This window comes from Borostomias antarcticus (assembly GCF_949987555.1).
Source record: "Borostomias antarcticus genome assembly, chromosome: 8".
Taxonomy (NCBI): domain Eukaryota; kingdom Metazoa; phylum Chordata; class Actinopteri; order Stomiiformes; family Stomiidae; genus Borostomias; species Borostomias antarcticus.
The window spans coordinates 1,241,887-1,254,386 of record NC_140241.1 but is presented as its reverse complement, the minus strand read 5'-3'; the positions used below and the strand labels follow the sequence as shown (position 1 = coordinate 1,254,386).

Genomic DNA, 12,500 nt, shown 5'->3' with positions numbered 1-12,500 from the left:
ATTAAATATAAAGTTCAATGTTCCTCCTGAACAACTTTACTTAACGTTTTCGCATCCCCTCTCCCCATAGGGGCTCTCCCAGACGTCTCGGTGGACGGAAGCCTGGACTGGGCCGTCCGGCCTGGAAGCGGGACGCAGTGAGGAGCGTGGCGGGGTTCTGTTTCGGCCTGTTCCTGGCCTCTGTGTACGGCATGACCGCGCTGCTCGTTCAGAACCACGACCTCTGGTTCTGCGTCTACACCACGGTGGCCATCGCGTCCCTCGCCGCCTTTGGCATGGCCTTCTCCGTGCGCGTCCGCGCCAACGTTATGCTCATGTTGCCGATGCTGTGTTCAAGTGAGGGCCTTTTTTTGTGGGGGGGGGGCAAAATATGACATAACTTGGTCTTAATTCAAGTGTTCTGACAGATCTATTATTTTCGTCGTCTTAGCGAAGGGGAAGAACCTCCTCCTGTTCCTCGCCTTCTCCATGGTGGTTCAGGGACCCGTGACCAACACCTTGGAGAACTTTGGCCGCGCCGCGGACAGCGTGGTGTGCGGGGCAGAGCTGGCCATGAACCAGACCCGGGAACTGATGGAGCGGGCAGCCTCGCCGCTCCTCCGTGAGTAGAACCCGCTACTGCACTACCTCTGTGGTGTTGTGTAAAATAGTGCATGGCTATTGGAGTAATTACGGTAACGCAGTGTCAACGTTAGGCTACGTGAGGTCACCCAGGGCTCGTGCAGGTAGACTCCCCCGTACCGGTTGTTGAAGTGTCGTGTTGCTTGAATAAAGCTGTGTTAACTATATCTATAAGTTGTTCAGTTGTGTTGTGTGTGAACCACATACATGGTTAATATACAGATCTTGAATCTGGAATATCCTTACATGTCTAAAGCCTGTCTTTCTGAGGCTAGTTAAGCCATACATCCCTGGCCCTGGTGTGACTGTGTAGTTTTACAGTAAACGGTGTACTTTTATATTCAGTATTGTTTGTATTTACTGTCTGTTTTTATTTTATTTTTATATACTGTAAAGCATTTTGGTGCAACTTCGGTTGATTTTAAATGTGCTATATAAATAAAGTTGACCTTGACCTTGACCTTGACCTTAATACATGATTGTTGTCCCGTGGCAGCTGTGCTGGGCCAGATCAGAGAGATCACGAGGAACGCCCACTCAGTGGCCGGCAGGGTGCAGAACCTCATCAAGGCTCTGACCGAGTCCGTCCGTCACATTGGTGAGTTCATGGGCAGCGCTTTGTGTCTCAAGCTCTATTGTTGAGTTTGATGCTTGTGTGTGTGTGTGTGTGTGTGTGTGTGTGTGTGTGTGTGTGTGTGTGCGCATGTGTGTGTGAATGCGTGTACTGTGTGTGTGTGTGTGTGTGTGTGTATGCATGCGTGTGTACTGTATGTGTGTGTGTGTGTGTGTGCGCATGTGTGTGTGTGTGTGTACTGTGTGTGTGTGTGTGTGTGTGTGTGCATATGTGTGTACTGTGTGTGTGTGTGTGTGTGTGTGTGTGTGTGTGTGTGTGTGTGTGTGTGTGTGTGTGCATATGTGTGTACTGTGTGTGTGTGTGTGTGTGTGTGTGTGTGTGTGTGTGTGTGTGTGTGTGTGTGTGTGTGTGTGTGTGACTGTAAAACAGTTTTAACACCAAAGTCATCTTGTTATTGTATTTCCTGGCCCCCATCAGCTCGTACTCTGAGAAACGTGCTCCACTTCCTGGCGAGCATCGGCGAGGTGTGCAACGACAAGCTGGGGACGCCGTACAGGAAGTGCAACAAAGTGTTTGACGACGCGCGGGGCGACTGCATGGAGCTCCTGTCTGTGTTCAACTTCCTGTGTCACATTGTGGACGCGTTCCGCCCCCTCTGTGGAATTGCTCACGGTTGGTTGGCTGACATGATTCCACTTACTCATCACTTGGTAACCAGCAGAACTAGAACACTAACATTACTACATTGTACTTGAACAGCTTTTCATACAGGTTACCATCACAGATTGTACAATAGGATGTATGCCTCTGTGTGTGTGTGTGTGTGTGTGTGTGTGTGTGTGTGTGTGTTTGTGTGTGCGCGCGCGTGTGTGTGTGTGTGCATGCAGATAAGCATTTGAAGACATAGAAATGCATAACCCCTGCCAGAGCAAAGCCTAGGTTGACCTCAACTCAATTGACTTCCAGTGTATTTTTTTCCTTAGCTGGTGCAGATCTGCTAGGGGCCACAGGCTTGGTCCTTAGCTGGTTCAGGTCTGCTAGGGGCCACAGGCTTGGTCCTTAGCTGGTGCAGGTCTGCTAGGGGCCACAGGCTTGGTCCTTAGCTGGTGCAGGTCTGCTAGGGGCCACAGGCTTGGTCCTTAGCTGGTGCAGGTCTGCTAGGGGCCACAGGCTTGGTCCTTAGCTGGTTCAGGTCTGCTAGGGGCCACAGGCTTGGTCCTTAGCTGGTTCAGGTCTGCTAGGGGCCACGGGCTTGGTCCTTAGCTGGTTCAGGTCTGCTAGGGGCCACAGGCTTGGTCCTTAGCTGGTGCAGATCTGCTAGGGGCCACAGGCTTGGTCCTTAGCTGCTGCAGATCTGCTGGGGGCCACAGGCTTGGTCCTTAGCTAGTTCAGGTCTGCTAGGGGCCACAGGCTTGGTCCTTAGCTGGTGCAGGTCTGCTAGGGGCCACAGGCTTGGTCCTTAGCTGGTGCAGGTCTGCTAGGGGCCACAGGCTTGGTCCTTAGCTGGTGCAGGTCTGCTAGGGGCCACAGGCTTGGTCCTTAGCTGGTGCAGGTCTGCTAGGGGCCACAGGCTTGGTCCTTAGCTGGTTCAGGTCTGCTAGGGGCCACAGGCTTGGTCAGACCCCCGCAGCTCCTCTCAGCTCCTCTCAGCTCCTCCCCCCTCCCCCTGGCCAGCCAACGGGGCGGCGCTCACGCTCTCATCCAAACACGACCCCAGGGTCAGACACCGCAGAGAGAGAGGGAGAGAGAGGGAGGAGAGGGAGAGAGAGAGTGAGGGGGAGGGAGGAGACGAAAGGAGAGAGAGAGAGAGAGGGAGGAGAGGGAGAGAGAGAGGGAGGAGAGGAAGGGAGAGAGAGAGGGGGAGGGAGGAGAGGAAGGGAGAGAGAGAGAGAGAGAGAGAGAGGGAGAGAGAGAGAGGGAAAGGGAGAGAGAGAGAGAGAGAGAGGGAGAGAGGGAGAGAGAGAGGAAGGGAGAGAGAGAGGGGGAGGGAGGAGAGGAAGGGAGGGAACAGGAAGATAGAAAGCCATTTCCTAGCCCCCGGGTTGCGTTAGAACGCTGCTGTAAGCAGAAAGTAAACGGCCAAGCATCCCTTGTTTGAACTGCTGCTCATAAATCAGATATAACTCTCTCTTTAGGCTGACTCCTCACTGGGCTCTCTCTTTCATTCCTGCTCATCGGGTGTTTTTACAGCGGAGACCCAAGAATCCATTGCCAAGCCGACCAACACCCTGGATTGTGTGTGTTCCCAGGATGATCATGAACTCATCCCTCTATCTCTCTAAGCATGTTCAGCACGATTTGAGCTCGTCATCCCATATCGAACTACTCTGAGAAGGATTCTGAATTCATCTCTCTACTGTACATGATGTTAGTTATACTGAGAGTTTGGAGAGAGGAGAGATCCGCACACTGATATCTCCCGGTTCACACTGATATCTCCCGGTTCACTTTATTGGAAAAAAGCAACGTTTAAACCCTTCGGTCTTCATCAGGAAAACTTCAGAACTTATTTTGGAAGTTCCCTGTTGAAGACCTAAGGGTTTAAATGCTGCCTTTTTCCAGTAAAGTGAACCAGGAGATACCAGTGTGTAGATCTCTCCTCTCTCCTCCTGTATGTACTCTCAGATCCAGCACCTGGCCTAGTGAGGGTGGATGTGCGCACGGCTCTTTTACCTTTGGTCAGTTATAGTGAGAGTGACTGTGAGCTGGTCCGGCGTGTTTGTGACCAGGACACATGCTCGTTGGTCCATCTCAGCAGGACAGCTGTTCTGCGTCATCCCCTCCTACGTGGCTGAGCACATGAGGACCAGGCTGGCCGCACGTGAGTCACATGACCACTGCCCTCATCAACCAAACATATATCGCCATATACTGGGAAATATAATGTAATATATCAAACTATACTTTTCCATATATAGAAAACTAGTGGTTATATTTTCCAATATACTGCAATATATGAAAAGCAGCAATTCTGTGTTATTTAATATATTATGTATATATCATGTATTATTTTGTATGTTTCTTCCATATATTTTATATACTACTGCAAATGAAGACGATCTTGTGTGATGTTTGGTCAGTGTGTAGATTTAGGGCAGCTTGTGTGTAATCTGTTTAAGTCTGGGTCAGTTAGGACCTTGATGTCAACAAAACAACAAAACAACAAAACAACAAACCTCCAACATCAACGTGCTTCCTGTCCAGCGACCGTAGCTGCGTTCGAGAGGATGAAGCAGGAGTTTGAGTTCAACGTGTCGGCCGTCGTGGACGTCAGCGTGGATGTGAGCAGCAGCCAGTCGCTGCAGCAGGCGTCGCAGGCGATCCTGGAGGAGGTGTCTCAGGAGCTGGGTCGGGTCAGGGAGCTGACGGGCCTGCTGGCCTACGGGGGTCTGCTCCTCCTGGCCACCATGTACCTCCAGTGAGCCTCCCTGTGTGTGTGTGTGTGTGTGTGTGTGTGTGTGCGTGTGTGTGTGTGTGTGCGTGTGTGTGTGTGCCTGTGTGCGTGTGTGTTTGTGTGTGTGCGTGCATGCATGCGTGTGTGTTTGTGCGTGTGCGTGCATTTCCATGAGTCTGTTTAGGTGCTTTTCCAGTGTGTGTGTGTGTGTGTGTGTGTGTGTGTGTGTGTGTGTGTGTGTGTGTGTGTGTGTGTGTGTGTGTGTGTCCGTAGGGCCGCCCTCTACAAACACAGATACCTCCAGCAAGACGACTTTGACAACTGTTACATCACAGAGCAGCTGGAGCAGCTGGACCGGAGGATGTCCAGACGGGGCCGACCCAGCGTCCTGCCGCTCAGCCAGAGAGAAGCCCGCTCCTACACCAGGCCCGGTGAGTTCTGACCCAGAGAGAAGCCCGCTCCTACACCCGGCCCGGTGAGTTCTGACCCAGAGAGAAGCTCCTACACCAGGCCTGGTGAGTTCTGACCCAGAGAGCAGCTCCTACACCCGGCCCGGTGAGTTCTGACCCAGAGAGAAGCCCGCTCCTACACCCGGCCCGGTGAGTTCTGACCCAGAGAGAAGCTCCTACACCCGGCCCGGTGAGTTCTGACCCAGACAGAAGCTCCTACACCAGGCCCGGTGAGTTCTGACCCAGACAGAAGCTCCTACACCAGGCCCGGTGAGTTCTGACCCAGAGAGAAGCTCCTACACCAACCTAACCCCTCCCCCCCAGGCTCGTTGTCCCTGACCCCCAGGGAGCGGGGGGCGGCGGCCCTCGGAGCGCTGTCCATGCTGCGTCACGTGATCATGGCCGGCCTGCTGGTGCTGCTGGACCTGCTGGTCTTCTGGACCTTGGACCTGGTGCACCACCACGCGCAGGGGGACGTCGTGGCCAGAGGTACCGGGCCCTGGACCCCCAGCACTCAGCCCCCCCCTCCCCTATAGGGCCCGACCCCCAGCTCTCACCCCCCCCCCCCCCCTATAGGGCCCGACCCCCAGCACTCACCCCCCCCCCCCCCCCCTATAGGCCCCGGACCGCCAGCACTCAGCCCCACCCCCCCCCTATAGGGCCCGACCCCCAGCACTCACCCACCCCCTCCCTATAGGGCCCGACCCCCAGCTCTCACCCACCCCCCTATAGGGTCCTTTATAGGGTCGTTTAGACGCCATCTCTGTGTATATAGGGTCGTTTTGGAGAGTGTCTGTGTATATAGGGTCGTTTATAGGGTCCTTTAGACGCCATCTCTGTGTATATAGGGTCGTTTATAGGGTCCTTTAGACGCCATCTCTGTGTATATAGGGTCGTTTGGGACAGTGTCTGTGTATATAGGGTCGTGTTGGACAGTGTCTGTGTATATAGGGTCGTTTTGGACAGTCTTAGATCAGTAAGTTGAGCTCATCTTGAGTAATTCAAACTCTCTTGACTCTATCCAGCCATCTACAGTTCAGAGCCACGCATGTTTGGGACTGGATTTAGTTCAAGCAGCTGTGAGACAGATATGATTGTTTTGGTTCCTTCCTCTCTTTCTCCAGCGCCCATCACTGTGGCCGTCCAGGTGGACGGAACAGGCTACGCCGCGGACATCTTCAAGGACCTGGTGGCGTCCTTTGACGTCCTGCAGAAGGGAAACATCACCATCCTGAGCAAGAAGTGTCTCATCCACCCGTCCGAGCCTGACTACTCAGGCTACGTCCTCATAGGTACAGCCTCAAACTCTGTCTACTCAGGCTACGTCATCATAGGTACAGCCTCAAACTCTGACTACTCAGGCTACGTCCTCATAGGTACAGCCTCAAACTCTGTCTACTCAGGCTACGTCATCATAGGTACAGCCTCAAACTCTGACTCCTCAGGCTACGTCATCATAGGTACAGCCTCAAACTCTGACTCCTCAGGCTACGTCATCATAGGTACAGCCTCAAACTCTGACTACTCAGGCTACGTCATCATAGGTACGGCCTCAAACTCTGACTACTCAGGCTACGTCATCATAGGTACAGCCTCAAACTCTGTCTACTCAGGCTACGTCATCATAGGTACACCCTCAAACTCTGACTACTCAGGCTACGTCATCATAGGTACAGCCTCAAACTCTGTCTACTCAGGCTACGTCATCATAGGTACAGCCTCAAACTGACTACTCAGGCTACGTCATCATAGGTACAGCCTCAAACTCTGTCTACTCAGGCTACGTCATCATAGGTACATCCTCAAACTGACTACTCAGGCTACGTCATCATAGGTACAGCCTCAAACTCTGACTACTCAGGCTACGTCATCATAGGTACAGCCTCAAACTCTGTCTACTCAGGCTACGTCATAGGTACACCCTCAAACTCTGTCTACTCAGGCTACGTCATCATAGGTACATCCTCAAACTCTGACTACTCAGGCTACGTCATCATAGGTACATCCTCAAACTGACTACTCAGGCTACGTCATCATAGGTACATCCTCAAACTGACTACTCAGGCTACGTCATCATAGGTACAGCCTCAAACTCTGACTACTCAGGCTACTTCATCATAGGTACATCCTCAAACTCTGACTCCTCAGGCTACGTCATCATAGGTACATCCTCAAACTCTGACTACTCAGGCTACGTCATCATAGGTACAGCCTCAAACTCTGACTACTCAGGCTACGTCATCATAGGTACAGCCTCAAACTCTGACTCCTCAGGCTACGTCATCATAGGTACAGCCTCAAACTCTGACTACTCAGGCTACGTCATCATAGGTACAGCCTCAAACTCTGACTCCTCAGGCTACGTCATCATAGGTACAGCCTCAAACTCTGACTCCTCAGGCTACGTCATCATAGGTACAGCCTCAAACTCTGACTACTCAGGCTACGTCATCATAGGTACGGCCTCAAACTCTGACTACTCAGGCTACGTCATCATAGGTACAGCCTCAAACTCTGTCTACTCAGGCTACGTCATCATAGGTACACCCTCAAACTCTGACTACTCAGGCTACGTCATCATAGGTACAGCCTCAAACTCTGTCTACTCAGGCTACGTCATCATAGGTACAGCCTCAAACTGACTACTCAGGCTACGTCATCATAGGTACAGCCTCAAACTCTGTCTACTCAGGCTACGTCATCATAGGTACATCCTCAAACTGACTACTCAGGCTACGTCATCATAGGTACAGCCTCAAACTCTGACTACTCAGGCTACGTCATCATAGGTACAGCCTCAAACTCTGTCTACTCAGGCTACGTCATCATAGGTACACCCTCAAACTCTGTCTACTCAGGCTACGTCATCATAGGTACATCCTCAAACTCTGACTACTCAGGCTACGTCATCATAGGTACATCCTCAAACTGACTACTCAGGCTACGTCATCATAGGTACATCCTCAAACTGACTACTCAGGCTACGTCATCATAGGTACAGCCTCAAACTCTGACTACTCAGGCTACTTCATCATAGGTACATCCTCAAACTCTGACTCCTCAGGCTACGTCATCATAGGTACATCCTCAAACTCTGACTACTCAGGCTACGTCATCATAGGTACAGCCTCAAACTCTGACTACTCAGGCTACGTCATCATAGGTACAGCCTCAAACTCTGACTCCTCAGGCTACGTCATCATAGGTACAGCCTCAAACTCTGACTACTCAGGCTACGTCATCATAGGTACAGCCTCAAACTCTGACTCCTCAGGCTACGTCATCATAGGTACAGCCTCAAACTCTGACTACTCAGGCTACGTCATCATAGGTACAGCCTCAAACTCTGACTCCTCAGGCTACGTCATCATAGGTACAGCCTCAAACTCTGACTACTCAGGCTACGTCATCATAGGTACAGCCTCAAACTCTGACTACTCAGGCTACGTCATCATAGGTACAGCCTCAAACTCTGACTCCTCAGGCTACGTCATCATAGGTACAGCCTCAAACTCTGACTACTCAGGCTACGTCATCATAGGTACAGCCTCAAACTCTGACGACTCAGGAAGAGAGGTCAAATACTTATTTTGCCGCGAGACGTGATGGTTTGCAGTCTTTGCCCTCATATGTCCCACTTTTGACAAATTGTGATGCAATTTTGTTTGCAGTGACTGGGGGAGTGACTGGGGGAGTGTCTGGCCCTACCAGTGAGGTTGTTAAGGGTGGTTATTGTGATATGCAGGTTGTTAAGGGTGGTTATTGTGATATGCAGGTTGTTAAGGGTGGTTATTGTGATATGCAGGTTGTTAAGGGTGGTTATTGTGATATGCAAGTTGTTAAGGGTGGTTTTTGTGATATGCAGGTTATTAAGGGTGGTTATTGTGATATGCAGTGAAACACTGACACCCAGTGGTTGAAACTAGCTTCGGCATAACAATAATAAATCAAGAAAAGATCAGTTAGAACTGACATTCTATTGTCATAAATATCACTTTTCAAATCAGTCAAACAATCATTCAATCAATCAATCAATCAATCAATCAAACAATCAAATCAATCAGCCATTCCATTTTGAAATTCTCCATCAAGTAGTTTAATTTGAGAATGTGACCCCTGGGTGATGAGGTGTGTTTGTGGTTCTTATCTCAGGGTTCCTGTATGTTCTCAGCCCTGGGTGATGAGGTGTGATTGTGGTTCTTCTCAGGGTTCCTGTATGTTCTCAGCCCTGGGTGATGAGGTGTGTTTGTGGTTCTTATCTCAGGGTTCCTGTATGTTCTCAGCCCTGGGTGATGAGGTGTGTTTGTGGTTCTTCTCAGGGTTCCTGTATGTTCTCAGCCCTGGGTGATGAGGTGTGTTTGTGGTTCTTATCTCAGGGTTCCTGTATGTTCTCAGCCCTGGGTGATGAGGTGTGTTTGTGGTTCTTCTCAGGGTTCCTGTATGTTCTCAGCCCTGGGTGATGAGGTGTGTTTGTGGTTCTTCTCAGGGTTCCTGTATGTTCTCAGCCCTGGGTGATGAGGTGTGTTTGTGGTTCTTCTCAGGGTTCCTGTATGTTCTCAGCCCTGGGTGATGAGGTGTGTTTGTGGTTCTTATCTCAGGGTTCCTGTATGTTCTCAGCCCTGGGTGATGAGGTGTGTTTGTGGTTCTTCTCAGGGTTCCTGTATGTTCTCAGCCCTGGGTGATGAGGTGTGTTTGTGGTTCTTCTCAGGGTTCCTGTATGTTCTCAGCCCTGGGTGATGAGGTGTGTTTGTGGTTCTTCTCAGGGTTCCTGTATGTTCTCAGCCCTGGGTGATGAGGTGTGTTTGTGGTTCTTCTCAGGGTTCCTGTATGTTCTCAGCCCTGGGTGATGAGGTGTGTTTGTGGTTCTTATCTCAGGGTTCCTGTATGTTCTCAGCCCTGGGTGATGAGGTGTGTTTGTGGTTCTTATCAGGGTTCCTGTATGTTCTCAGCCCTGGGTGATGAGGTGTGTTTGTGGTTCTTATCTCAGGGTTCCTGTATGTTCTCAGCCCTGGGTGATGAGGTGTGTTTGTGGTTCTTCTCAGGGTTCCTGTATGTTCTCAGCCCTGGGTGATGAGGTGTGTTTGTGGTTCTTCTCAGGGTTCCTGTATGTTCTCAGCCCTGGGTGATGAGGTGTGTTTGTGGTTCTTATCTCAGGGTTCCTGTATGTTCTCAGCCCTGGGTGATGAGGTGTGTTTGTGGTTCTTCTCAGGGTTCCTGTATGTTCTCAGCCCTGGGTGATGAGGTGTGTTTGTGGTTCTTCTCAGGGTTCCTGTATGTTCTCAGCCCTGGGTGATGAGGTGTGTTTGTGGTTCTTCTCAGGGTTCCTGTATGTTCTCAGCCCTGGGTGATGAGGTGTGTTTGTGGTTCTTCTCAGGGTTCCTGTATGGACTCAGCCTCTTCACGGTTGTGGCTGGCAGCTACGTGAGGCGCCTCCGGAGTCTGGTGTGTGCCAGCTACCACCCCAGACGAGAGCAGGTACGACCCCAGGGCCAATCACCAGGGCCAATCACCAGGGCTGTTACTCCAGGGCCAATCACCAGGGCCCAATCACCAGGGCCCAATCACCAGAGCTGTTATTCCAGGGCCCAATCACCAGGGCGGTTACTTCAGGCCCAAACAGGATGTGTACTCAGTAGGGAGATATATCATCTATCCATCATACTTTAGTTGTGGTTGATCCATACTTTAATGCTTATCCACTGTGGTGCAGAAGTGGGGTATTTGGGGCGAGACTCTACTTTTGCTCTGCTGCACCCAATCCAGGGCGTGTCCATGTAAACACAGGCTTCTGTGTCGTGCCTTTACTCCCAGTAGGTTAGTAACTGACCCTTCCAGGCCTCCCTAGTAAAGCTCCCAGACTGCCTCAGCTCAGTAGGTTAGTAACTGACCCTTCCAGGCTCAGCTCAGTAGGTTAGTAACTGACCCTCCCAGGCCTCCGTAGTAAAGCTCCCAGACTGCCTCAGCTCAGTAGGTTAGTAACTGACCCTTCCAGAAGCTCCCAGACTGCCTCAGCTCTCTCAAACATATCACATCAATTCTCTAATCCCTCCCTTGGCTCCCGGTGTGTCCGAAAATTTGGTCTCACAATACCGCTGCTCATCTACAGTAAATCACTGATGGTCTGGAGCCAAAACACGTCACTGAACCCTGTAGACCTTTCCGGTCATCTGGGACCGCTCTGTTAACGAGAGAAGCAGCGTGTTCAGCCACGACGCAGCAAATAGCTGCTATAAACCTCCGGGAGATCTGAGACTTGCTCCAGCTACTTGTAAATCCAGACTAAAAACGCTGATGTTCACCACTTTCTGCTAAACTGCAAACCTGGCACTTTTACTAAGCTGTAAACTTTGCACTTTTTGTGATTGGATGAAATTCTTTATTTTAAACATATTTTTATGCATTCTTTTAAAATCCTGTTTTATTGTATCGGAAAATGTCTTTAAACATTTTTATGTGAAGCATGCAGTTTCTCTTGTGTAGAAAATGTGCTGTATAAATAACACAGTCTTGGCTCGTTAGAAGAATAGCTGATTAGTTGAATTGAATACTAGTCAGAAACTCCCCCAGTCGACAGAACTACACCAGCAAATGGAAAGAGACAATTTGTTTACATATCTGGCAAACTATCACACGCAAATACAGGAGGATCCACAAGCAGACAAACCCCCTACCCGTTAAAGGGCGTGTCTAGGTGCCTCAACGCCCAGAGGCAGACGTTGGGCTGTCGTGTGCAGGTTGAGGTGAAAGAGCCGTCTGTGCTGGAGAAGCAGGAGGAATTCCAACCACGTCTAGAATGGAAACAATGTGAGCAGTTTGGGAGGAAGCAGGTCTGAACCACTCTGCTCTGCACATGTGCACATGGAGCAGTGCGTTCTGGGAAACTAACGCACAACACGGGGATCTCGTTCCTCTCACAGACGCTGGTTGTGTTTGGGTCACCTGTTTGCTTGTTTGGTTAAGTAGTTGTAGTATTAGTAGTTAGCAGGACTTGGGAATTAGTCTGGGAATGCTGCTAAACGCACAATTCCAGTGGAAGCTTGTGGTAATTTCTTTCGACATTGTTGTCTCTTGCACAATGGTGGGTGTGTAAGCCTGCCAAGCCAGAGAAACTGAATTTGAACCTTGTCTGTGAGGATGCTTCTACCACCGGTAGACAGCCACACTGTTTTGATAAAGAGATGTTTTATCTATTACCAGTATTGTATAAAGAGATGTGGAGTTGACGTTTTAAAGACATTCATGGGCATTTGTGTGCTGGTGGAGTAAACAGTTTGACAGTTTGTCACTAGCTGTCACATACAGTAGCCTACCAGGTATGTGTCACTCTGCCGCCAGCGATAAGCAGGTTTCAGCTTGCATCATCACACTGATGACCAAACCAATGCTGCAATGACAACTATGTGCAGAATGTGAAACATTACAAACAAGGTTAGTGTGACAAATTGTCACTTTACATGATATA

General features: G+C 50.3%; 1 protein-coding gene across 1 annotated transcript in view; it reads left to right on the top strand.

The window, feature by feature from the left end:
- The window catches only part of dcst2 (DC-STAMP domain containing 2), a gene marked incomplete at both ends in the record, with an annotated part of 20,761 nt that overhangs the window by 71 nt on the left and 8,190 nt on the right, over window positions 1-12,500 (top strand). The window contains 10 exons of the mRNA XM_084441984.1: window positions 71-336; window positions 431-601; window positions 1,118-1,219; window positions 1,673-1,867; window positions 3,951-4,016; window positions 4,400-4,613; window positions 4,863-5,020; window positions 5,363-5,527; window positions 6,163-6,330; window positions 10,413-10,513. Coding sequence (XP_084298110.1) covers window positions 71-336; window positions 431-601; window positions 1,118-1,219; window positions 1,673-1,867; window positions 3,951-4,016; window positions 4,400-4,613; window positions 4,863-5,020; window positions 5,363-5,527; window positions 6,163-6,330; window positions 10,413-10,513 — 1,606 coding nt within the window. The remainder of the gene's footprint in view (window positions 1-70; window positions 337-430; window positions 602-1,117; window positions 1,220-1,672; window positions 1,868-3,950; window positions 4,017-4,399; window positions 4,614-4,862; window positions 5,021-5,362; window positions 5,528-6,162; window positions 6,331-10,412; window positions 10,514-12,500) is intronic.